The following is a 27,699-nucleotide window of genomic DNA, read 5'->3' as shown; positions in this document are numbered from 1 at the left end:
GTACAGGGGCTCTGTCATACGTTAAATGAGCCTGTCTGAATGACTCAATTTGTTGATCGCATCCAGTCTTTGGCCCTTCGAATATTCACAACTGGACATGGGTGCCCAGTATCTTCACCTGCATATAGAGCTCACATAGTTAATAAAAAAGTATATTCCCCGTTCTTATTGGGTAAACTGGGGTTAAAGCAAAAAACTCAATGTCCCATGAGTCTCTTCGAGGGGCACGCTGAATGACGCCGTGACGCAAACCACGGCAGCAGCCCACCCACCTAGAGGCCATATTGGAATCTATGAAGTCGAGCTGCACTCTGGTGGAACTGTGTACCGTTTTGGGAGACTTCAAAACGTTTCCCGGTTTCCTACCCGAGTGATTTCGTCGGGCATTCGACCTGAGACATTCTTAAACCTGGAGGACAAGTTGTCTCACTGTGTTTGCGCGGAAAAATGAGTCCAACCGATGCTAAACGAGGAGCTAAGCGCAGGAAGAACAAGCGGGGCGGTGGCAGTAGCTGCAGTGCTGTCTGCAACAGCAGCAGTGCCAAGGCCCTGAGCTGTGCGGGGACAGCTACACCTGCCTCCGTGGTCAACTTTTTATCCCCTGGAAGCACGAGCAACGGAAATGTAGGCTCCATCACGGGCATCAACGGAGAGGTAAGAGCGCCAAGGCAGCTGTCCTGGTGGATGTCAGGAGGAGGCACAGACATAGCAGCGTTATCAACGACACAGATCTGCCTGGGCCCGACACTGGACTGGGACAGCTAACCCACAAACTCTGCTACGTAACTCTAAACAAACTCGCCAATCTCTTGTGAATTTATTATATGTGATGTGTTCTTTCACAACAGACAGTTTTGTCACACACACGGCTCAGTATGTAGGTAGAATTGCACTGTTGTGGTGTAAGAAACCAACCTAAACATGACGGTTTACAAGTCCTGGCCCAACGCTGAGTCGACTTTCGTTAGCTTAAGTTTCGAGCTAATGCGACAACAACTTTAACACAACTAACCATCAATTGTACAGTCTTTACAATGCACAGACACATACTCATTCTGTGTGTGTACAGGGTGTTCTATAAGTCCACCTTTGCTGTAGAAAGAGAGTTATTGCATACATAAACATTCTCATGGCTAATGCTAAGGCAGGTGTCCACTACTTGAGTCCCTTTCGGCCTCGCTGCTGTGTTGTCACAAGCTGCCCCTAATCTCGTTTTTCTAGCGTTTACATACCTGTTAATTTTAATATTTATTGTTATGTAAAGGAGCTTTTATTCTGATACAGTTTGCCTTTATCCTTCCATAACATTTAAACATTTTGCATCGTCAGTGGTAGCTATTCCTTTCCCAAAAATCCACAGACGTACTCTATAAACATCATATTTGCTCATATTATTTTAAAATTTGAATGTTATTAAGTAATCGGGCATAGAGATGAACAAAATACTCAAATCAACAGAAGGACAACTGTAAACAACAAGCTTTGCTAAACTAAACATAATTAAAAGTGGTTTAGTTCACAATATAGATCTTTTTTCTAATTGTCTTTGTTGTTCCTTGTTACTAATTGGTATATAGAAAGGGCCTAGGACAGTATATGAACAAAAATATATGAAGATAATCTCATGTCTCACAGAATAAGATCTAACATTTTGACAGTGTTTGGAGTTTTATGTTCTTAAAATAAATTAGACAGTGAATCCACTAGAGCTGGAACAAGTTAACAATAAGTCACATCTAATGGATTGATGAGATAATCATCAACAAATTTACTAATCAGGTAATTGTTATATGGACTGTATACATATTGCAAAACATGCATTGAGAGGAGATGTTTTATGACTGCGACAAATAAAAAATTACACCAAAATGACATGGGAAACATGTAGATTTAGTGCTTTTTAGTCTGTAAATATTTTACTCCATCTGGATGGCCTCAAGTGGCATCACTTGAAATTTTGTTAAAATCTCATATTGACTGACATATTTTTTGACAGAATAATAGCTCAGTTATTTATGTGGCTAAATAATCATTAGTAAAAACCATGTACAAAGAAATGGATTGAGGGAGTGTGACATCACCCATAGCGTTCAGCTCCAGTTAAATGAAGCCGCTGAGGCTAGCTAACTCCGTATTAGGAATAGGAAAACGCCATTATTATTTAGAACAGGTTTATACGAACATTTTAAGACAAAAATGAAGACCCTGACAGCGGCAGTTACAGAGAGAGGGACACCGTTTTTACAATACAAAGTGTCTTTGAACTGGAGTTGATGGAGCCGGAAGCGCACCCATGCTCACTTCATGTCTAGAACGCAGCAACTAGCTGTAGCTATATCCATATACTGTCTATGGTAGCAGCCATATAAAGCACATAAGTGACACCAACACTGAAGTCCAAGTTGGTTCAGCTTAACTTTATAGTTGTTTGTTTTTGTCAGGTCAATATGAACAACAGTGTGGCCCCACAGTTCACAGAAGGACCAGTAAACGCAGACTTCTCCAGTGTCCTTCAGGTAACATCTGCACTGCAATTAAGAACAATACTCACATTCATGTATGTTTTGATGTTTCTATGTTTGACTTTCAACTTGCAGTCATAAATTGATAATGTTGTTCATGCTAACTTAGTAATGAATTATTTATTGTTGTTAAGCACAAAAAACTAGTAAGTTCAAAAGGACAGTCTGCTTGTATTGTGCTACTGTTAATTCGTAACAGATGGTCGCAATGACAATGAGATTGGTCCCATAACATTTTGTGTTGAAAAAATGTAAAACTCTATCCATTCCTGAATAATTTAAGAATGATCTTAAACCATATCACAGCCACATGGTAACTTAGAAATTACAATTATTTGGAGTTGAAAATTACATTATGTTGTATTACAATTAGGACTGTTGGCATTTAGTTCGTTAATCAGCACTGGTGTGTTTGTCGACTAATTATTTTATTAGGATTATTAGATTTAAATGGGACAAAGGCAGAAAGGAGAAGGTATGAGTTAGAAAAAATTGAGGAGTGAATCATGGGTGTAATTTGCCTTTAAACTTATACACTTTCTTTGTATTTTCTGTATAAATAATTGCTATTGTGTAAACTCCACCCAATTGTAGTCTTTTTAGTATCGTTTGGGGCAGTGCAGGGTTAGCGATAATGAGAAGTTTTATAAGCTTTTGCAATTTTTATGCCACTCTCCCTGTACCTTTTCAATGACTAATTGATCGGCAGGACACTTGTTTAGTCGATGACTGCAGCTGTAATAGATGTGTTTATCAAGCCTTTTCCTTAGTATAGAAATCATTTTTTTGTGACCCCAATCAATTTTGTCCTTTATTTTAGATGAATGCAACTACATCTCTAAAGCTGCACTTTTGATTTATGTGCCCAAAAGCACACTATGAAGTATGTAATTATTTTATAATAACAAATATCAGTTTGGCCCTTGTAGTGTTGTCACAATAATAAAATGTCACATTATTTTGATACTAAGAAATAGACTTACACTGATACTAAAAATGTGATTTTCAACATTAAATTGTATTCAGTTAAATCAGTGGTCTGGGAAGGTTCCATAGGGGTCCATGGGCGTCTACTAATCAGTGTGGTCTTATACTTCTGATACAACTCAAGATCATAAAGCAATTTATTGAAGGTTCATTTCTGCCCTGTGAATGTTATAGTATCTGATTTTTGATACTTTTGACAACCCTTTCTTGCCTTTGCATTTAGTCCTCCTGTAACAAACATGTCAAAGTAACTAATACATATTTTTTCCCCTTTGCTGCAGACTCCATTCACGTTTGGTCTGAACCAGCGCGCACCGTACTCGGCTGGAGACCGCTGCCTGTTGTGCCGCTGTGAGAGGAAAGACAACACCTCGCCCTCAGACACTGGGACCTCTGGACAGAATGGCCCGGGACAGTCCAGTCCCAGCAGCTCTCTGCAGCTCCCCCTGTGGGTGTGTCCCGACTGTAGACGCACCGTGGAGAAGGAGGACCGCCACACCACTTTGGAGCAGCCCACGGGGGTGAGTCTAGGCTCACAGATCAGATCTGAAGGTCACTGAGTAAACACTGCCCTGTGGAAACTGTCATGTAGCTTATAAGGGTTTGTGACATTACATAATGGAGGAGCAGTGTGTTGTTCTTGCATAGAGAAGTAAGTTCAAGTTGTACATTTAGTGTAGGCTTGGGTACATCTGAATGATTTAGAGAAAAAATATCTAATAGTGTTTTTTTTGTTTGTTTGTTTTGGATAAATATTGTAATTGCAATTAGAGTTCAAGTTTATGTTTTTATAAGAAAATTCTGTTCAAAATTCAAAGAAGAAGTGAAAAAAGACTGAAATATAAACTGAAAAGAATTACATTTCAGGTAATATATGAACAGATCTAAACTACAGGTTTAGTAGTTCTTTGTGCAGAATATTGTGAAATTGTGCATTGTGAAATTGTGGTACTTCAGAAGTTGTAGCCCTTGCGATTTGCTAATTTGTGTCTATTCAAATTGTGATTTAATTTTTAATTGTGCAGCCCTAGGGATGGGTCATTATTATTACAGTATTGCATATTACAGTTTGCAAAGAACCACTGTTTAATTGCTGTCACATATGAATAATTCATGTAGATAATGTGTGTAAGGGGTAGATAAAATTGGTTGCCCTGGTATGAGGTCAGTTTAGTCCCAATGTAGACTTGGTTTGGTCCTGCTCCGCTCTAGGTTTAGTTCTAATTTAGTACCAATTCGGATATGGAGTTTGTGCACGTGTGAATGCACCTAACGCTATCTGCTTTTTCCCAAAATTCACACTTCACTGTGATTGATTAAACTCTTCTCTCACTCACTCAGGGCATGACAGAGGCTGACCAATAGGAGTGAGCAAAGGTCTCTGTGTTTGAACGATTTCTCCAGCCCAAATTTAGTGTTATCTGTTAATGTAGTTTTACATTTAAAGGCAATGTTGAAAGTAGACTAAACTCTCTGTAATTCATTAGAATTTTCCATTATCCTTGATGTTTTGTTTACTTTTAACATACACAATATAACATTTAAAGGACATTATGTATTACTTGTATTATTGACCTTTGAACATGGCCTGGTCTTGAGTAACTTTGCTTAGCAATTTCATGATTTACAACTTAAAATAATGCCTAAAAAACATACATCATTTCAGCTTCAGTGCTCTAATGCTCCATCTACTGGCAGCAGAGGGATTTACCACAGCTGAAACAATTAAACCAAGTAATAAGCATGAGGCAGTAATGAGCCTGATATGTCAAAAATGTTTAGAATGACTCTGGTGGTGATTTATGGACTGTGCAGGGCTTCCATCTAGGACATTACAGTCACAGGAGCTGTGGAAAAAGGACCTTTTACAGAGAATTATTTGATTACTGAAACAAGCATGGTTTTCAGCCTCAATTTAGCATAATTTGTGTCCTTTAAAGTGTCTAGAGAGCTTCTTTAGGTTGCCATCTTTGTTGTTCCAGTGGATGAGGTTAGGTCTTCATTATAAGGACATTGTTTTAAGCAACACAAAACCGTCTTTATGCTGCTTGGCCTTGTACAAGACTTTGGAGATGTGGAAAAATCTTGTGATTCAACCTTGCTCTATTTTTGCTGCTAGTCACATTTTCCTGTAGCTCATACTTTAAGTTTTAAGGTACTGAACATTTAAATTTTTTCCTCAGTAAGTAGCTATAACAGTGTTTTTCTTGACTCTAGAGCTGTGTAATTAATCATAATTAAGATTTAGTCATTGTTACTCATCAGCTATATGGTTTAGCATTTTAATAGAGGAGTCCACAGCCAGTCCTCTGTCAGTAAGAGTTCAGACTTTGGAGGAAGAATTGTGACTATTTTGTTAAATGACACAGATTTGAAAAAGGGTTGTGAAAAGTATTTTAAAAAAATCAACCGATGCAATCAATACTAAAACTAGTATTGAAAGAGGGATACCAATTTACCTTAAACAGATATTGATTGATAAAAAATGAAGATGACTTTTTTGTCATATCACCCAGCACTCCTTGGTTGCCGCCCCATATCCAAACAAATGTTATTATTCCAAACACAAAAGCTTGTCATTATGCCGTTACTAATGTGACATAAGTTGTTTCACACCCACATAGTACTAAGCTCAGAGCCGGCTGGTCTAATGGATGCAGCAGAGGACGAAGAATTAAAGGAGTTGGAACGGCGAGCGGAGCTGATGTCACCCAGAGCTCCGTCTTGTGTTTTCTACAGACATGGCATGACTCACTGCTCCTCAGACACAAAGTGCTATTATGGGATGGACCAGGCACTGTGCAGTAGGACTGAACAATACAATGTAAAAGTATCAATATCCCTCTGAAGCTCTGTTACTCAAATTAGCATTTTAATCTGAGCTTTATTTTAACATGATCTAACCAGAAAGAACTGACTTAGCTGTAACTACAGGTGAGCTGATTTCAGCTGTTAGGCATGTCCCTTTCAAATTTCAAAAGGCAAAGGGTTTGCAGTGATGTAAACAAAGCAAATGGTGGCAACTTTGAGGATTTGAATATAAAATATATTTACTTCACTACATAATTCCGTATATCTTGCATCATATATTCATCAACTATTACTTTGTATGAGCTAGTAAAGTGTTTGGTTATTATAAGGCTACATTCTCTGCAATTGCTCAGTCATAATGCAGTCATAGGCAGAGGGCAAATTTCCCAATTTTTCTTTCTTTTGTTGTGCTGCAGTGGGTCCTGGGCAGCCTTTCCTCTGGTCTCTTGATGTGTGGGCCTGGTACACTTTAGGCCCTGGGTTTGGTTTCCTCATAAACATATTGTTCTGTGCATCCGGACATCAGGGGGTAACTGCGGCTCTTCACATAAACGTACACGCTTTTCCAGACACGGCCTATGGAAACCTGCAAAGTTTCACCAAAGCATAATGTTTTGTTTTTTTTAGCTGGATGATACAAATAGCCATTTTCTTTTATCACTGCATTGGACACTTGGAATTTCTTAACCCTGACATTGCAAAACCATTTCAGGAGACTTTAATATCAAGAGGCTGAGGGTTTGCAGCACTGTCACCAAAGCTAAGTGTGGCTACTTTGAGTCTAAAGTATTAAAAAAAACATATTTAGTTGACTTGTATCACTGCTGTGAATTACATTCTACAAATAAATAATAAATGTGTCCTTGAATGTCCTTTTTAAAATGTTTTCAGCAAAGATATAGTTTTAAGGCTTATTATACCTATAGGGGAATTTGACCTCTGACAGATCAGTTTAGTTGATCTCATAAAATAAATTATTTTTTGTGGATAGAATGAAAGTAAAGTTGGCTAATGTTTAGGTTTTAATTTATGCTAATTGTAGATGTACAAATCCAGTTCTTTCAGTTGGACGAAGTTTGCTGTTTTGTATTACACTGACCTTGAACCTGGACACAGGATGCATGTAATCATTGCTTAAATGGCTACTTTGTTTTCTTCCATGTTTTGTTCACACTGCTGCCAGTAGATGGTGTACAAACCCCAGAACCTAGCAGAGGAAGTGCAGCTGATGCAAATAATGTGTATTTTCAATATATAGCCAGTATTTTAAAGTCTAAAAATATGCTTTTGAGTACCTTTGATTTAGCATTTCATGTTTAATGTCCAATTACAATAGCTCTAAACTATTGCGTATCTCTATGGAGTAAGAAAGCTGTCAAAAATATTCGTGCGCGTAAAATAGAAATCCGTGCGTATTTGGGAAATCCGTGCATATCTGGCTGTAGTTGCGCATAAAATAAATATTTTTAAACTCTCAAATGACTCCAGTCGTACATAAAATAGAATACGAATTGAAAAATTACGACGTCATGAATTACAATCACGAAATGAAAATTTACGATTACGCTTTCATCAGTACAAATACGAATTCACAGACGGAACTTTACCTGTCAAAAATACGTCATCACTTCACAGACATTATTCATCGAGCAGAAGAAACATCGATCAAGATCAAGACTGCGCATGCTCAAGTTTGTAGCAGAGGGTAAACACAGAGTAATAGCACAAGAAGCTACAACAGCGACCAACAAGTGGGTTAATTAAAATCTATTGTAAAAATGTCTTGAATTCGGGAACCGAACGCTGCTGTATAATATTGTGTAGAAACACCTCCTTTGAACGGGAAATTGCACCTATATGTTAGATAACATAGTGGTAGCCAGTTGGCTAACATCCGACGTAACGTTATCCCAGGGCTAATTAACAAATATCGGCGTTCTCTGTATGTTTAGATTAAAACATTCACGGCTACAGCCACAGCGAGCATCAGTCAGTCTTAACCTTCATCTCAGCTGCATTTCAGACAATGGGTTATACATGAGTTATAATGGGTTATAATTAGCAAATCCATCCACGTTACAGTGATGTTAAACTTACCGGTAAATACTGTAAACATACCAAAGTGTTGCCTGTAAACACGAACATTAATTGTTGCTGGAAGCTGCATTAAACTGTAATGTGTAACATTTCATTGGCTGTGACGTCGTAACCAGGACAGTTTGGTAGTGTTTGGCGTAAACTGGGACATTTCAGCGTCCCGAGGAACTTTTGGTGGCATTTCATGCAAGAAATGCAGCTGAAGTGAAGACTGACGCTGACACTGATGCTCGCTGTGGCTGTAGCCGTGAATGTTTTAATCTAAACATACAGAGAACCTGATATTTGCTAATTAGCCCTGGGATAACGTTACGTCGGATGTTAGCCAACTGGCTACCACTATGTTATCTAACATATAGGTGCAATTTCCCGTTCAAAGGAGGTGTTTCTACACAATATTATACAGCAGCGTTCAGTTCCCGAATTCAAGACATTTTTACAATAGATTTTAATTAACCCACTTGTTGGTCGCTGTTGTAGCTTCTTGTGCTGTTACTCTGTGTTTACCCTCTGCTACAAACTTGAGCATGCGCAGTCTTGATCTTGATCGATGTTTCTTCTGCTCGATGGATAATGTCTGTGAAGTGATGACGTATTTTTGACAGTAAAGTTCCGTCTGTGAATTCGTATTCGTACTGATGAAAGCGTAATCGTAAATTTTCATTTCGTGATTGTAATTCATGACGTCGTAATTTTTCAATTCGTATTCTGATGGATAAAATACACACAATATATTTTATGTACGACTGGAGTCATTTGAGAGTTTACAAATATTTATTTTATGCGCAACTACAGCCAAATATGCACGGATTTCCCAAATACGCACGGATTTCTATTTTACGCGCACGAATATTTTTGACAGCTTTCTTACTCCATATATCTCCGTGTATCTAACCTGAACAGCACTCACAAGACAACAGCTTCGCTGGAGTTCTTGCAATAATAACTATTTATGCAGAAAATTGTACTAGGAAACAAGATATTACTATAATGACAGATTACATATGTGAGTTTTGTCTTATTTACAGGAATACCAAATCTTCAGCTAACTCACTCACTAATTTCTACTTTCTTCTGTTGACCCAGCATTTAAATAAATAAAATAAATATTTAAATTAAATAATTGGTCAACTATACAAAAGACACTATTGACTGATTAACTGAATAAACAACTAAAGGCATACACCTCTACAAACAATGCATAATGTGTGATCTTATAAAATACTTAATGAGAGACCTAATGAAAGATGTATTGTGTCTGACTTTTCAGTGCCAGAACTTCCTGTTGCACATGCCTATGGGGAATGGAACCGTGACACAGGAAGTAACTCTGGGGGACAGACTGAGCAGCGCAGCCCCTCCTCTCCCTACGCTCCCCGCTCCGGACCTGTCTGCCCCCCTGTCCGCTGACACTGTGTGCAGCTGTGAGGCCTGCAATGAGAGGCGGTAAATATACTTTATGCTTCATACACTGAAATATTCACCAACACAAGAAGTCTCTAAATGTGTTTACTGTTATAGGGACTACAGTATATTATGATCTTTTCTGACCTGTGTTCCTCATCAAAAAAGTTCCTGAAGATGTGTTTCATTCATTCTGTTTTGATTCACACATACTATAAACCCAGCAAGTTCTTATCTCAAATAGAAAACAATCTGTTCCACCTTGTGATGTCATGGGGCAATAAAGGAGGTGCTCCACTGTGTTTTTAAACTCCATACACCTTCACTAGGATCATTTCAATTATTTTAACCATCACCAATCTCTACTGAACTAAAGGTAATAGGAGCAGTTCATGACATCACAAGCACAAGGTGGAGCCGATAAATATACTTTACAGAGACAATGTAAAATAATTTATGCGTGTAATCCAGAAGATAAAGTAAAATTAGCCTTGTTGTCTGAACCCCGAAACCATGCAGAAAACGTGCCCTCATGCTCTCCTCATCTTGTTTCAGGGAGATCTCTGCAGAGTCGGAGAGAGAATCCCAGCAGCTGCAGAACCACTGGTCGGAGGTGCGGTACCTGGTGCGATGTATCTACCGTCAGACCGGCACCCCTCTCGCAGACGACCATGACCAGCCGCACGAGCGAGACAAGGAGGGCATGAAGGAACTGGTGGACAGGTCAGTGCTACAACAGTTGGCCACTAGAGGGCTCCAGGCAACTACAAATGGCAGGGCGAGCGATTCAGAACAGTGATGGATGCTATTGTAGGAGTACTGAGTTGATTTTGTGTGTGCAGATTGTGTGAGAAGGACCCATACCAGCTCTATCAGCGTTTGGAGCAGCAGGCCCGGGAATATGTGCTGGAGATGAAGGTGCGCTTGCTGAAGCACCTGTCCGTGGGGGGGCCAGGGAGCAGTGTGGCTGTGTCCCAGGGCCCCCCTCAGGCACATCAGTTCATCTCTCTGCTGCTGGAGGAGTACAATGCCCTGTGTCAGGCTGCACGCACCATCAGCAGCTTCCTCCTCACTCTGGTATGTATGCACTCTAACATGGGTAAATGCATATGACAGGTCTGAGTACTTTTTCAATAAAACATAATTAACGTAATTACATTTAAGATTTGACATACATTGCTTGATTTCAGATGACATCACAACATTCGTCAGTCCAGTAATATTTTTTACAGTTAAAATTAATATTGTTAAACGTGATGAGAAATGAGATTATAACATAGATAAAAAAATAGTGCAACCCTTTAAAAGGTTTGCTTAGGGTTTATTTTAGGTGTAGGATTGTGTTTGCCTAATCTAATCCAGGCATGTTCCTTTATATTCCATCAGGAGAACGAGCACCTTCAGAAGTTCCAGGTGACATGGGAGCTGCACAACAAGCACCTTTTTGAGAATCTGGTATTCTCAGAACCCATCTTGCACAGCAGTTTACCTGCACTGGTTTCACAGCTTAAGTAAGACATCCTTCAGATTTTTTCCAACATAGTGCAAAGCATTTTGCAGCACAGTGGCAAATTTTAAAGAAGGGGTGTACTGCAAAATTTACTTTTTTGAGCTTTTTACCATGTTATAATGTTCCCTCATCAAAAACATTAAAAGAAGAGGTTTTAGATGTCATCCATGCCTTTTTGAGTAATTTAGCAATCTTTCCTCGGTCCTGTTCTGATGAAGGTTAGACTCGGAGTGAAAAAAACAAAACAAAAACTTATTACACATGTTAATATTGTTTTCAGCTAACATAGCATTTTCAAAACATGGTGATCCAAATATGTTGCGTGTTAGCAGATAATACCCCATATAAGCAAAATGCCCCAAAAAATAACAATTTGGCAATCATGTCCAATAAATCAGCGTTAGAATTGATTTTAACATGTTGATCTCATGGGTCATGTTTATAAAGTTTAAAATCAGAATGTTACATACAATCCTTTTAACATAACAAATAATCTCAAAGATAAATGTTGAGTCATCTTTATATATGGACTTGCCTGAAAGCTGAGTAAGTTTCTCGATACATCCAGATATCCATTGTTCAGTTACTCATCAGTCAGATGGTGGTAGTTGCAATTTCTCCAGCACCATCTGCCACGAGTAATGAAACTGGCCTAAAAGAACCTTCAAAAACATGGCATGTATGAGTGATTGAAATAATATAATACTAGTAATTATAGTTCTTCATGTGTTACAAAAATGCAAATATTATGTATTTACACAAGTATTATAATGTAAGAATGTGTGAGGATGAATGCTATGAAAGAATGAATGAATGCTGATCATATGGAAGTAAATGAATGAACATTTTTCAAATGTTTGTAATTTCTTTTGTTAAAAAAAACAAAAAAAACAAAACTACTTTCTTATAGGCATGGCACAGCTTCTCACGACTCTTACAGTGAGGACATGTACAGGGCCCTGTTGGAGAGGTACCAGCAGCTGCAGCAGGAGATGACGTCTGTGGCGGCACAGTGGCAAGAGTGTGAGAAGAGGATAGACGACTATGTAGATGAACAGGTAGGCAAAAAATGCACCATCTGACTGTAGGTTAGAGGCAGTGTACCCGATTTTGAGTGTCTTATAAACATGAAAAAAGCACTTCTAGTTTTGTTTAAACAGTTTACAGAGGTTCAAAATTAGTAGAGTATTAGTGGAGTAGCTCCACACATGTGTCTGTAGTAAAAGTGACTCTACTTCCTGTGTACTTTATTACCAACTTTTTATCCTTTGAAAATCATGTATCTGAAATATTGCACCACATTTCACAAATAATAAAAACACAGTTTGTCTTGTATCTAACTGATCTTTTGAACACTTAAAAGTCTCAAAGAGAGTCGTTTTACTCTACACAGTGTGTGGCGGCCTTAACGTTCTATTAACTGCCGGTTATAGCCAACGCTAACTTAGCCTAACCTAACTTCTTACCTCAACCTCGCTCTTGTACTTTGTCAGTTATAACCATAGGTCCATGCTCTGTTAGCCTCAAAACGACTGCAATCTCTTTTTCAGAAATTGTGTAAAGCCACTTTGGACACACTATGGATGCCATTGTAAATAATTTTGTTGTTCAATGTGTACTTTTTTGCAGCTTCTTTTTAAGGTTGAGGGCCAGAGTCTTACTTACCAAAGAACCGAACCTCATAAATCCCTGGTTAGCAAAAATGTAAGATTTTCAAAACAATATTACTTCTTTTTAGTTTTTTAGTTTTTCATGAAGTTGTTGTGCCATTCTTCCATTTAGACCTTAAAGGCCAAGCAGCGGATGCTAAAGGAGGACTGGGAGTTTTTCAAGCAGAGAAGATTTTTAGAGGAGCAGGTATAGAGCGGAGAACTCCAGTTAAGTGTAACTGGGCATATCATTGTGTCTAATGTGTCTTTCTCACAGATGCCTAATAAAAAGTCCAACTCTGGAGACAACTTTACAGACACTATGAGAATGCTCTCTTCACGTTTAAGTATTCCTGACTGCCCAAACTGCAACTATCGTAGAAGGTACAAATAATAAGATATGTATAAACTTGACTATTTAAGTTAAGATTCTGATACAGTAAAATAATTGCTTCAGAAATTGAAGTAAACTTTCTACATTTTATACGTATTGTAAATAGTGCTGTCATGCGATTAAAAAAATTGAGAGATTAATTAATTATGATCTGTAATTAATTAATCTAATTAATCTCATTTTAATCTCACCTAAAAATTGCTGAGAAAAGCCTTCAATTTGAGGTATTTTCATTTAAATTCATTATTACATTATTGTGGCAGATCAAAAGACTGATATAGAACAAAAAAAAGTGACTTTATAAAGTCATTTATTGTTTAAGAAATCTCTTCAAATTGGTTGTTGAGCCCAAGTCTCCATGAATAAGAAACTGTTTGTTGTAAAGTAGCAAAGACGAGGAAATCTGAACATAATAACTTTTGTCTACTTAAAGACAATAAAAAGTCCAGTCTTTCCTTAACCATATTAAAAATATTATTGATAGAGAAATGCTTTATATATGAGATCACTGGTTTTAGTCCTTGTTTTAGTCCTGGTTTAGACCTGCTTTAGTCCTACTTTAGTCCTAGTTTAGTCCTGGAATGGATTAATCCTGGTTTTAGTCCTGGTGTTATTTCTGGTTTAGTGCTGGTTTAGTGCTGGTTTAGTCCTGGTTTAGTCCTGGTTTAGTCCTGGTTTAGTCCTGGTTTAGACCTGGTTTTAGTTCTGGTTTTAGTTTTGGTTTTAGTTCTGGTTTTAGTTCTGGTTTAGTCCTGGTTTAGTCCTGGACTGGATTAGTCCTGGTTTTAGTCTTGGTGTTAGTTCTGGTTTAGAGGCGCACAGGAGGAAGCGCGGTTTACGCCGCGTACGCGAGAAAACACGATCCACACGCGGCTCACGGGAGCATGTCGGTGTCCGCGCAGTAACTACGGAAGGAAACGTGGTCCGCGCGTTCTCAGGTTGATGACGATGATGAAGGTGTGTGTTTGTGTGTGTTTGTGTTTGTGTGCGTGTCCCCTCATGTGGCAGGTCACTATAGGACAGTAGTGCAGACATCATGAGCCTATGCAGGTTGTTTTCACCAGTGACATTTAAGTTGTAGGCGATTTTATATTTGTTATTTTCTTTTATATTTCACGTCGGGAGAATAATTTCCAAGACACGAATGTGTTTTTACCTGTGCACTGCTGCCTCTGTTCTACTGGCTGTTCGACCTCGTCAATTGTGCGACTGACGCCGCAAACGTGAACATGACGTTTACGTCGCTCTTACTGCGCGCGTTTTTTTGTGGGTTTCCGGCAATGAGTGGAATTACCGAAATAAAAAAAATTATAAATGTGTTTTTTGTGTGTGTGTGTGTGTTGTTGTTGTTGTCCCAATAACACATAAAAACAGGTTTATAATAAAGCAACTCGCATACAGAAACACTAAAGTTAGAGATTAAAAATGAGATTAACGCGATTAAAAAACATAACGCGCTAAATATGACTGTAATTAATTAATCACAATTAACGCGATAATTTGACACCCCTAATTGTAAATATATTAAGGTAGTTAACTTAAAGGGAAAAAAAACTTTGAATGAGATGGTGTATCCAAAGTTTCGACTGGTAGTGTACTTGTAAAAACGATCCATAATCCTGATAATTTCTCCAGGTGTACGTGTGATGACTGCAGCCTCTCCCACATCCTGACCTGTGGCATCATGGACTCCCCCATCGCAGAGGACCTGCACATCAAGCTGCCACTGCAGGGAGAGCCTCCACGGGACTACCTGTCTGAGGTGCACCCCCCCAGTCTCTCCTCCGGCAGCTCAGCCTCCGGATCCAACTCCAGCTCCCCCATCACCATCCAGCAACACCCACGGCTCATCCTCCCAGATGGAGATCCCAACACATTGTAAGTCCTAATAACTCTAGGCCATTTAAAAAAAAAGTTATTTAATTTATTTCTTTTTTAGTATTAGCGATGATTATGAAGTGCTCCCCTTGTCCAGTAAATTCGGGGACATCTACCCTTTGAGCGGTTATGAGGACGGCAGCGTTGTGAGGTCTGTGAATGGGCTTCACCATGAGCTGAACGGGGAAGGAGAAAAGACGCTAAAGACTGTGGTGAGTACTGCTGTTAAAATACAAAAATTTTAAACTCAAGTGGAGTCAAGTGGAGTGGAATCTGGTCTTGTACTTGTTCTGGTACAGCTCAAGATCATTATAAAGCTATTCAGGAAAGATTCATTTCTGTGATTGTAAAATGTTTTGTATCAATACTAATGAGTATTTAGTTCGATACTACTTTCAGTATCTGATTTTTGATACTTTTGACAAGCCTTTTCGGGTAATTCAAGATTAGTCATGAATTTCCTTTTCTTGGTTCCTTATGTTGTGATCATGTGCAAATATGTGCTAATGTTTCCTTGTTCCATTTCTTATATTGTTCTTTGTTTTATGGTGCACCATAATGCCAAAGTTCCTAGTTATTATTGACAATTGCAAAGTCATTAGGTCCGAGGGCCACAAGCTGGTAAAGGGTTGTAAAGCCACGCAAAGCATGGCCACTTACGAATCAAGCGAGAAGCACAAACACTCACCTGAGACACAAATCAAGTCATGTATGTCACCTGCACACAAATAAGTAGTGCGCAAATCGAACATTATAATGGCAAGGAGGGATGATGAGTGCTCCGACGGCCGATCATTGCTGCTTGCAACTATATTTCTGATTCTGATTGTTTTCGGTCCACAGTCTCCTCACTTAACCAGCAGCAGCAGTTCGTCAGAGGGGGATGAGGAGGAGGCCGATGGTGGGGAGCCTCCAGGGCAGCAGAGGGAGCTAGGCAAAATTCACAGCCCCCCACCTTCATACAGTCATCAGCAGCAGGTATGACTAAATGTCTCATAGAAATTATACAGTATAGTTGTGTTTTGGAAATATCTGTACAGAATTACTATGACCAAAATTAAAAAGGCTGCATACTTTTTCAGTTAACATGGCCATTTTTATGTTTTTGTATATTTGCATTTTGATGCAAGATCAATTAAATAATTACAAAATAGTAGTCACTTGCTAATTTAAATTATTTATTTAGCTTTTCATGTTGCATAGTGCACCGTTAATGTACAATGCACATATTATTGAACCTCCAGGTAGCACCGGTACAGCATGCTTGTGAGTGCCACGTTTGCACTCAGGACCCTGGTTCTACCACGGTGGGCCCCGCCTCCTGCCTCCCCCCCTGGCCGCCTCCACAGTGCCCCCCCTGCTCCCCCTCCCACAGTGGGACACCAGTTCTTCACAGACCCCAAGACGCCCCCCACCCACCCTGCCCTACACCTATACCCCCACATCCACGGTCATCTGCCCCTTCACAACTTCCCCCGGCCTTTACTGCACCCCACCATGTACCCGCCCAGCCCGCCACTTTCACACAACAAGGTGAGCACAAAAAAAAAGTTTGTTTTCTGCTGAAATGAGAATCACATGTTATGTTCTGTTCTGATTTACTCATTCATGCTGTAGTTTGACATGTTTTCCACCAGAGGTCATATATGCTCTATGAGTCTACATTAATATGGTCTAACTATATGTCAAAAATAAAACAAATATTAACATGGTAGCATTAGGCCTAACAAATTGTACAATCAGGAAAATTATGAATAGTCTGTGATATTCTTCATTCATTATTTGTACAGCTTTGTATGTTCAGGAAATGACTGGTAGATTTGCATTCCTGTGATCATGACCTTTTTGGGAGATTACCTAGCTCTACCAAAACTCTTGCAACATATTTTAAATTATAATGAAAGTAGAGATCCTTTCATAGTCTGGTCACACCCCTCTTAGAAACCCCCCCCCACAATCCCCAAGTGGTACATTTCTGAATGGTAATTAACAAACTTTTTTCACATTTCCTCTTACGTCATGTTGGTATTTTTTGTCAGAGTAATGTTTTTCCAATTGGGGAAAAATGGTAGATAACATTTATTGCATATCTGACCAGTAGATCCTGTTGTATATTCTTGAGCAAGACACTTCCAACCTTTTCTACGCATGAATGTGCAAGAGATTAGTGCATAGTCAGAGCTGGGGCTCGGCGATATGACAAGAAAAAAAATGTAGTTGACAGATGACAGCTGATCCTGTGACATCTATTGGATCTACTTAAAGCTGACCTATTATGCAAACTGACTTTTTATAGCTTTTAACAATGTTGTAGTTGTTTCCCCTTCATTTACCAACTCAAAGTTGTATTTATGTGTGATTCATGCACGTTTGCGTAATCTTTATACTGTATTGAAGATGTCATTGCTTTGATCGTCCGTTGTTCATGCCACCAGTATATGCCCGCTGCTGTGTTCTAGTTTTGTTTTATTTTAGGATTCATAGGATTAGGAAATGTCACATAGTTATTTTGGAAAAAATCTACTACTCAGTAGCATGATCTGCAGCTATCCATAGGATATGCCAACAGCTGTGCAGCTTGTTGTGATGACATTTACAGTGACGTCAGCTCCCATTGGGCATGGAAGTCAGTGGACTTATTTCTGTTATTAAGTTGTATTAGATCAATGTGGAAATTTTAAATGTCCAAATTATAACAATTATTCACTAGTGTCGTAGATTATAACCATATAATAGACAAAAGCACAAAATGTCTTTTTTACTACTCTTACTGGTCAGCTCGAGTGAATGACTGGTGGATTTAACCAGTGACCATTTTTAACCTTCTATTTTAATTATGAGATGACTGTTTTGCATAGTCAGTCATTTGGTCTAGAGCAGCTATGTTTTGTAACTTCAGACAACCACAGGTGAATGAATGATGCAGTATATAAAAACTCTCTAAGTATGGTTAGCGTAATACTCATTCAGTATTCCAAACATGTTCAAAATATTTGAGCAACTGCATATGAAAAATTACTCTTTCCATCTTTATTTTATCTAGCCCATTCCTCCCACCCCAACATCCAGTCACTCGGCAGCGAAACAGCCCGCCTTCAGTCCATCCTTACCGGAGCACGTGTACCCAAACTGCTTCAGCGCGCCGGGGGGCACAGGGGACTGGAACAGCTCACTCCAATGCCTCTCTCTTAAGTTTGAGAATCTGTGGGACGCTGCTGTCATGAAGAGTTGGAACCCCTCTGTGCTGCTGCCCGACTCTTTACCAGGTCAATTCAATAAATTGTGCTTAAATATCGGATTAAATACATTTCAAGTCCATGTGAATTTATCTGGATAACTCTGAGCATTTAAAAGTCCTATGTTATACAACACTGATTCGTATGAGCTTTAAGCCATGTTGTAATGTTGTTACCTCATTTCCTGTTGTTTCATTCACACATGGTTTAGAAATCCTTTATTATTAGTTTGTCTGCAGCTCCACAGCTCAAAATGCTCTGTTCCACCTTGTGATGACACCAAGCGGTAGTGTACATTTAAATGGGAGGCATAGTTTGTACTTGAACCAAGGAAACAATAGCTTCCTATCTTAAAATATTTAACTAATGATGTCAAACAAAGAACAACATATTACTTCTCTTGGAGTGGAAACACATAAACAGTATTGGGTAAAGGGCAGAACCTTGTGGCACAACACAAAAATATAGCTAAAGAAAGACACATTTTCTGTAACTTTTGAATGAAAATGACTTGTTTTTTTTAAATGATTTCTATGGTAACAACAACATTCACTAACAAAAAAACTTGTAAAAATCATGCTGGTGCCTTGTCAGGCATGAAGTGAAAACCATAAATGAAATGAAATGAAAAAGGAGATGTCATCGAGAAGGTCGTGATTTGGAGCCCTGGCAACAAAGTAAAGAGTGACTACTTTGAATTTGAATATGAAATATAAAAAATATTTAGGTATTTAGTCCTAATACATCTGTTATGCATGTTCCAAAAAGCTTACTATAAACTGTTCTATCTCGATAAAATAAAAGATATAAAATAAGTTTATTGAAAGAATTTGTTGATACCCCCATAGGTGACATGCTGGGACCACCCATGGCTGACATCCCCCTCCCCCCAGCCTCACCTCTCGGCCCCCAGCCAGACCACTGCTCTCTCCCCACCCCTCCTTCCTCCTCCGTGTCCTCGTCCTCCTCATCCTCGTCGTGCTCCTCGACAGACGCCAAAGAGCAGAAGAAGAGCGGCGCCAAGAAGAAGTGTCTCTACAACTTCCAGGATGCCTTCATGGAGTCCAGCCGGGTCGTCATGGCAACCTCCGCCTCCACATCCTCCGTGTCCTGCACTGCCACCACTGTCCAGTCCAGTAAGTACATGGTGTTTTTACGAATAGCATCTGAACAGAAAAATCATTTTATTTACCTTATTGCCAAAGTTGCTGTGGGCGCTGCCATTGTGATTTGGGTTGTATTATTTTGCATGGGGCTGCCAGTCTTGACCACATATATGTTCGATACAGACTACAAAGCAGTTTGAAGTGTGCGGTGCCGTACTAGGTTATGTTGCTTTCCTATTCAAAAGTAATAAATTGCTTCATTTACATGATTCAAATATTTGTTGTCCTAGTGCCAAAATTGCACCCAAGGTATCTGAATAAGATAGTATTTAAAAATACTACTACAATATAACAGAATACAAAACATAGGTGCTTTCTTTGATGAATAATTTTTTTTTTTAAGTGAAAAATTAAATGTTGAATCTCTTATCTCACCCTTCCCTTCCCCAGATGATGTCTTTCACAGTTTGAGTAAAGAGGACCACAGACCTCCCTGTTCCAGTCCCAGAGGCACCTCCACAGGCCTGGGCTCTCTCCCCTCGCTGTCAGGCCCCACCCTGCTCCCAGCCCCAACCTCACACCTTCCCACAATGGCACCTCCTGCCTTTCCCAAGATGGCTGCCCCGGCCCCAGACTTCAGCGAGGCACACCATGGCCTGTGTCTCCCACCCAGTGAACCGCCAGTGTCCTCCACAGATGGGCCCGGCAGCACCCCACCCAGTGTCTGCAGGTAAGACATGCCCAAAAAACTCTACCTAACACGGATGCATTGGAAACTCTATTTTTGAGCCAGTGCTGTTCAGACGGACTCTAACATGGCCCATCTTTTCCACCCAGAGGTGATACTTCCCGGGCCCTAGTGATGAGTGCGGGTCAGTCAGCTGTTTGTCCCGAACAGGAGCAGCTGTCTGTGGTCGCCTCGTGTACCAGTAGAGGGTGTTAAAGCTTTATGTTTTCCACCATGTGTGTCAATATTGCTGCAAGCGAGAAGTTTTGCAATAGTTTTGAGTTGATAGTCGCTGCACTGATACGTTCTCAATCCTTCACACACGGACTTGCTCCTCTTATGTTCAAATAAAAAAATACTGAAGTACAGCAGACTTTATGACATGTTTGTACTGTACAGAGCAGGAGAAGAGCCAGGGACAGCATCCAGTGTGGTCACCTGGTTGTGCTGTTTGTAAAGGGCTTTGCTTCCTTTTTTTTTTTTCATATTCATCATTCATCATATTAGTAATTGGTAATAATGGATTGTTCCTCTATATCCCAGCCAGATTATCATCATCAAAGCTGTTGTTATGCTACAAATATTTTGTTTTTTATCTCCTTAAAAAATGTCAGTGACACAGTTAGTAAGCCAGTTCAAATCTCTCCTGAGTAAGACTGACATTGTCCCTGCCAATTACAAAAATGTGTCTGGTTGCAACAGGAAGGGCATCTGGTATATATAAAAAAAAAAAAACTGCCTGACAGAAAAGGTGTGCACTTAACATTTAGCACACTAGCAGTCAAAAGTTTGGACACACTTTTTTATGTATATTTCTTCTTTATTTCTGGGTACAATGCAGCATATATTTGTTTTATATTAATAGTATTTATATAAATAAATATGTATTTGTTTAAATGAATTGTCCTTTCAGTGATCCTGAATGCGAGGGCCATCGCTGTGAGGGTAACGGGGCTTACGAGCACCAGCCGTATGACGGAGAGGAGAGCCAGGATGAAGACAGCTGCTCCGAACACAGCTCCTCTACCTCCACCTCCACCAACCAGAAGGAAGGGAAGTACTGCGACTGCTGCTACTGCGAGTTCTTTGGACACGGAGGGGTGAGAGATTCATTTAGTGTTCATGCTTTTTCTATTTAGATTTCAACTATATTGTTTTGTTATATAAAAAAAAAAAAAGCAATTGAAGAAATACTGTTTAAAGGACATATTCTGCTCTATGCTGTAATGCTGTTTCTTCATTGAAAAGATGTGTTTTTTTTTATTCACTCATCTTTAACACACAAATTCTGCATATTTAGGGTTTTAGGCTTATTTAGAGTTTTTCTCTCAGACAGAAACACTCAGTTTCTTCTTGTGATGCCATGTGGTTAGACAAGAAGTGCACCACTATGTTTTAAACGTCATACATCTTCACTAGAATAATTTTGATAATTTCAGGCCTGGAATTGACAGTCTTTGCTAAAGAAAATCTAAAAGGTATCTGTTAATTTGAAAACCCCCTCCTCATGACATTACGTGGCAGAACGGGCATTTTGAGCTTTGGAGGTGTAGCTAATATCATTAACGACATGGTTTGAAGCTCACAAAGTGAATTTTGCGTAGTATAGGACTTTTAAGACACATCCACAAAATATGAAATATCATTGCTAATATATGCTGGGTTAAAGCATAAAATGTGTCCTTGGATACATTTGTAATTGCATATTTCCTCTCTTAGCCCCCAGCTGCTCCCACCAGTAGAAACTATGCAGAAATGCGAGAGAAGTTGCGTCTGCGGCTAACCAAGCGTAAAGAGGAGCAGCCAAAGCGTGAGGAGCAGGCGCCGGTGCTGGACAGAGACGGAGGGGTGGAGGACCACAGGCGGGTGGAGGACCTGCTGCAGTTTATCAACAGTGCAGACAGTAAACCTCCGTCCAGCTCTAAGGCCGCCAAGAGAGCCCGGCACAAGCAGAAGAAGGTACGGGACCCTAATCGTCAGTTGTATAAGTCGACATTAATGCTTTAGCGTCATAATGCAAAAATTTCAAACTGTGTGGCTGTGTGGCCTTATATCTGTGTCATCCAGGTAGGTACTGTAGTGAACTACTTACCAATATCTAGATAACTGATGACCTATACACCACCCCATCACAGACCATATTGTATATATTTGTGTATAAAATCTAAGCATGTGTCGTGTTCCCCAGCTGGAGGAGAAGGCCCGTCTGGAGGCAGAGGCACGCGAGCGAGAGGAGCAGCAGCTGCTTCTGGAGGAGCAGCGGCAGAGACAGGAAGAGACAGAGGCAGCGCTTCAGAAAGAACTGCTCCGCCTCCAGGAACTCCAACACCAGCGAGCCGTCAAGAAGAAGAAGAAAGACAAGGCCAAGGAAAACACAGCCCCCACGCACAACAACCCCCAGCCCCTCAAACAGACTGCCCAGAACGTGCTTGACAGCCTGCAGCTCCAGAGCCTCATCCGCCTGCCCGAGCCCAAAGCCTCTACAACCTCAATGCCCCCCACACTCCCCACGCCTCCCACAGCCCCCTGCCCTAAACGCACCAGCGACAAGGCCCTCAGCATGGACACCACAGTGCTTAGCTCCACCCTGCACAACAGCACATCCCCACACATCGAGGTGAACGGGAAAACCAAGAGCAAGCAGACAAAGACGACTCCCAGCGAGACGCCCGCACCCAAGAAGAGCCCAGAACCAGGGGCCAAGCTTACCAATGGGACCCCCTTTCCACCTGCAGACACCAAAGCTCCCCGCCTCCGGCCCCTAGAAGTTCCCCTGGTCCCAAATGCGGAGGTCAGACCCAACAACAGAAGCGCCAGTGGGAAGAGGCCACAGCAGACTGTGGTTCAGGTGAAGGAGGAGCGGGGCAGCCCACCCGTGAATCACCATTCCCCCTCCCCACCACCGCCTGCTCCAGCCCCCCCACATCAAGAGCAGAACGGGAAACCAGCCAGTGCAGAGTCTCCACAGCCCAAGTCCAAGAGCAAGAAGAACAAGAAGAAGAAGAGCGACAAGCTCAATACATCGATCGGTGGGTGAAATTAGTTTACAGAGAACTACTCTTGTATAAACATGAGCGTGGTAACTTTCAGCTCTCACTAGTTGAAAACTAAACCAACTAAACAAATGTGATCAAAATAACCTTTTTAATTATCAGAAACACATAATTCTGCTGAGACTTCCAGCTGTAAACTATTAAGCTACATAGTTTATACTTCATACATAGTTATTCCTCACTTTCCTAATGTTTTCCTAGCATTCTAATTATTCACCACAATGAGTTTAGAAGCACTTTTCACAAATTGCATTAGCCTGCTAACAACAACTAGGATGCTAACAGCACACGAGCATTACTTCCTGATTCGCAGACCATAAAAACGCAAAAATTTAATGCAGACAGCACACAGTGGCCTCATTTTGACATGAAGAGCTGCTTTTACAATATATCTGTACTGGCGCAAGACAAATTTCTCTTCCTCCCTCCTATAACATCTCAACAGTTACTCTTAAAGTTACCCCCAAATTTTCCCAAATACGTTTTTAATCTTGAGTATTTTCTTGGACCATAACTTTGTACTTCTACTTGAGTAATATTTAAACTTTACTTTTGCGTGAGTTCATTTTTGGCTTCTCTGCCAACCCTTTTTAAATGGCTGTGAAAAGAAATCAAGTCATGGAAACTTTTGTAGCCAGTGAAATTAAAAATAGTACAAAAATCAGATTAAGGTTTCATCATATTAATTTGAGCTTGTTGTGACCAGTCAATTGGCATTTCTAAAAAGAATTATTTCCAATTACATAACTCTCAAAACTCTACATGGAACATAAATTTATTTCCACTCACCGCTGTGAAAAGTTCAAACCGCGACTGTAAGCATATGACTCTGCAGGTGCTTCCTCTTTAGCACTAGGCTTCGCTACAAGTGTTAAAAATACTGCAAAACTTTGTGACTAACAGTTTGTTTTTGTGTCATGCCTACTTAAAAAAATCAAGTAAACACAGCATATTATTATGGTTTCTTACAATTCTGTATTTTTGTTTCCAGATGATGTTTTTCTGCCCAAAGACATAGACCTGGACAGCACTGAAATGGATGAGACGGAGAGAGAGGTTGAATATTTCAAAAGGTAGGCATTTTTTGTATTGTATTTTGTATGTTGTAGAGTATTGTTTATGTTCACAATACAAAAATGCGCAATGTTTTCAGAGTAAACTAAAGCTGTCCTCTTTCTAAAGAAGTTGACGTCATAGTGATTTAACACTGTTTCACATTCCTTGAAGATCTGATTACAATGCCGTGAATGTGTCTGTTGTAATTGGGACAGTGTCGACGTAGGCTGGGGTGACCTTGTTATTGTTTGGTTTTCGATTACATCACATAAACTAAATGGAGCCCTATCATGTTCAGTTGGATGAGGGCTGCATAAATGACTACTAATATGCTGGTGTTATCTTGTAGAAAATATAAAAAACATATATAGAAACATAATTAATACAAAAGCATTTAACATTTTGGATGTAGCCTTGGAATAAGAAAGGTTGCTTTCATTTCTTGGCTTTTTACCGTAATTAAGGAATTAAGTGTTTAAGGTGCTTGCCAATAAAATCAAAGATAAAAATGACCTATATAAGATTGTCATTGGGGTAGTTTGTGACCTTTAAGGCCCTAGTATGGATTCTTGTAGGCTTTAAGCCATGTTATAATGTGACCTAATCTTTCATTGAGTGTTGTGAGCATTTAACGTACACTCACAACAGTACACAATTGAAATATGATTTAATTCACACATGTATGGTCATGTTTGTCAATAATCATAAAAGTGGGATTTATTTTATTTTTGAAAATCTGAGTAAGTGTCATAGTTCAGTTGAGATTGGCAATTCCAGGGCTGAAATTATCCAAATGATTCATGATCCTGATGATCCTGTATTACCACATGACATCACAAGATGAAACTGTGTTATGTTCTGGATGACTGAAGAACCCAGCCTAAATAGGCAGGGTTTGTGTGTTAAAATGTGTCAGTGAAACAAAATCTCCAGGAATTACGCCCTTTAACCTGTTTTATAATGCATAGGAGGGATTTTTTTTCACATAGGGAAAGTCCTTTGTGAGTTGATATTTAAAGTATCCTCTGATCAAATGATGTCATCCTTTTTGTTTCTGTCTTCAGGTTCTGCTTGGACTCTGCGCGACAGACACGCCAACGACTTTCCATCAACTGGTCGAACTTCAGTTTGAAAAAGGCCACGTTCGCTGCTCACTGAGGTCGCGGGTCACAATCAGAACATTACTCCGCCCCCTCCCCTGGACTCTACCCCCTCTGTGCCCACTCCTCACACACGTGCTGCCTTGCTTCCCTCACGCGTCCAGACCTCCCACCAACACAACAAAACCCCCCGCGTGCTTCTGTGCGCTTTTAGTTCACCTGATTGAACAAGCCATGGTCGAAAATGATTTCTACCTGTAGTCAAACAGATGCTTATATTATAATGTCAGAGAGGTTTCCACACCAAAAAAGACAAATATGGAAACGTTAAAAAAAGATGTACTAAATGAAAGCTGTATTTGAGACACTGTGGCTTACTGTCCCGTGGTGCACCTGCCCCCCAGCACGCCCCCTCACCAGGTCTGACAGGGGCTCTGCTGCTCCTCCCCTCCTCCCCCCTCCATAGCACCATCCCATTTCACACACAGGAGGAAAGAGGAAAATACTTGACAATGTTCTTTTTTGTTTTGTTTTTAAGTTCTGTTTAACAAACTGTTGAGTAAAAATGTTCCAGTTCCACTTGTTTTCTTTCTTTTTGACCTGTAGCCAGCTTGTATGAGAATGAATTGAAAAAGCAGAATACTCACACTATCAGTCTGTTCTAGAGTGTATATTGTATTAACACTGAAGCCAAACTGGCTACTTTTAACATATTGTTAAGTAATATTAAATCTTGTCTTTCTTTTTTGAAAGATGGAATACAGTAGTATGGCAGGAGGTGTCTTGTGTCCAATATTTTTTTTTCTCTTAACATGGGAAATGGGGAACTAGCTTCTACCACTTAGATTAGAGTGGTGAGTGGTGAGTCTGCATTGGGCCCAAAAAGGTCTTAAGATTTAAAATAACAATCTTTTAAAATAACAATATGACACAAATATTGTCAGTTTAAATAATTGGATGTTTAAAGAGGGGGTATTGCACTAATATGGGGTATTAACTGCTAACACATAAAATAGTTAGATCACTATGTTACCCTTTTAAAATCAATGAAAGGTTATTTTCCAAAAACAACATATTAACAATCATCATGCATATCACTAATGGACCTATTTCACATCACATCAGGTTTGTTTTGTATCATACTTTTGTAAATTGATTGAAATTTGTCATCCAGGAGCACTGGTGGACTGAGCATTGGACATAATCTTATGGCTAACTGTAAGAGTGGCACAGTTACTGATACATGCATGGGTGATGACTAATATAAAACCTCTTCAGGCATGTTTTTGATGAGGGAATGTTATAACATGAGAAAGCTCCAAAAAAGTACATTTTGCATAATACCCCCTCTTTAAACTGTTTCAGTACATCTGGAGATGAATTAATCACAGACTTTACCAATGAAATCACAGAATTACAAAATAATAATTATAGATGTTGCTCAGTTGGAAGTAGGGTTAATTACACTGTAGAATATACTAGTACAACAGTATGCAGAATATGAGGCTGAAAATTAATCATGATATCAACATGATTAATGCTGATACCACGACCATCCTTAGTATTGTCATCCATTACTAATGAAAGACTGGATGAAGTGGCATACTCAAAAGTAGCAGTACTTCAAAATATTACTCAAGTAGATGTACAAAGTTGACGTCCAAGAAATAACTCAAGTAAAATAGTATTTACTAACTTAAAGTGTAACTGTTGGGACATAACATCTGATTTATATTTTGAAGTTAATGTAATTTGCAGGAAAGCTGAAAAAAAAAAAAATTTAAATGGAGCAATGTAAGAAACACAAATGTTCAAATCATTTAATATTGTCAGCATAAAACATTTGTCACTTGTAGAGTAAGAGTACTGTTACTTCAATATAAGTGTTACTCAATTAGTAGTAAAAGAATGCTGTTAAAAAAAGTACAATTTCTTTAAAAAGTCACTCAAGTAAATGAAATTGAGCACTACCCACTTCTGATTATCACATTAGACAATTATACGTGTATATATACTTTTGATCTCTCTGCTAGCCTATAGATTATAACGACTAGGACTTCACTTGAGAATGTGATTATTCAAATTGCACACCTATCACCACTACAGACTTAATTCATGTACGCTTAAACCCATTTTCAAATGTGAAAAACTTTCCCTCCAGTAGACAGA

General features: G+C 39.5%; 1 protein-coding gene across 1 annotated transcript; it reads left to right on the top strand.

Moving 5' to 3' along the window:
• The first annotated feature begins 265 nt into the window (after positions 1 to 265).
• Positions 266 to 26,308, top strand: fam193a (family with sequence similarity 193 member A). The gene is given in 24 exon segments (XM_055158726.1): positions 266 to 654; positions 2,442 to 2,516; positions 3,791 to 4,030; positions 9,688 to 9,863; positions 10,377 to 10,544; positions 10,664 to 10,898; positions 11,208 to 11,332; positions 12,242 to 12,389; positions 12,961 to 13,035; positions 13,114 to 13,188; positions 13,258 to 13,364; positions 15,010 to 15,252; positions 15,314 to 15,464; positions 16,096 to 16,230; positions 16,497 to 16,580; positions 16,582 to 16,785; positions 18,296 to 18,518; positions 19,337 to 19,624; positions 20,045 to 20,324; positions 21,235 to 21,421; positions 22,041 to 22,280; positions 22,510 to 23,350; positions 24,366 to 24,447; positions 25,495 to 26,308. Coding segments are annotated over 24 exon segments (4,683 nt in total). The 5' UTR covers positions 266 to 447; the 3' UTR covers positions 25,589 to 26,308.
• The last annotated feature ends 1,391 nt before the right edge of the window (positions 26,309 to 27,699 follow it).

This window comes from Boleophthalmus pectinirostris, unplaced genomic scaffold (genome assembly GCF_026225935.1).
Source record: "Boleophthalmus pectinirostris isolate CB_2022bp ecotype Guang Dong unplaced genomic scaffold, ASM2622593v1 HiC_scaffold_22, whole genome shotgun sequence".
NCBI classification, from domain to species: domain Eukaryota; kingdom Metazoa; phylum Chordata; class Actinopteri; order Gobiiformes; family Gobiidae; genus Boleophthalmus; species Boleophthalmus pectinirostris.
This window is presented reverse-complemented; position numbering and strand designations above follow the sequence as displayed.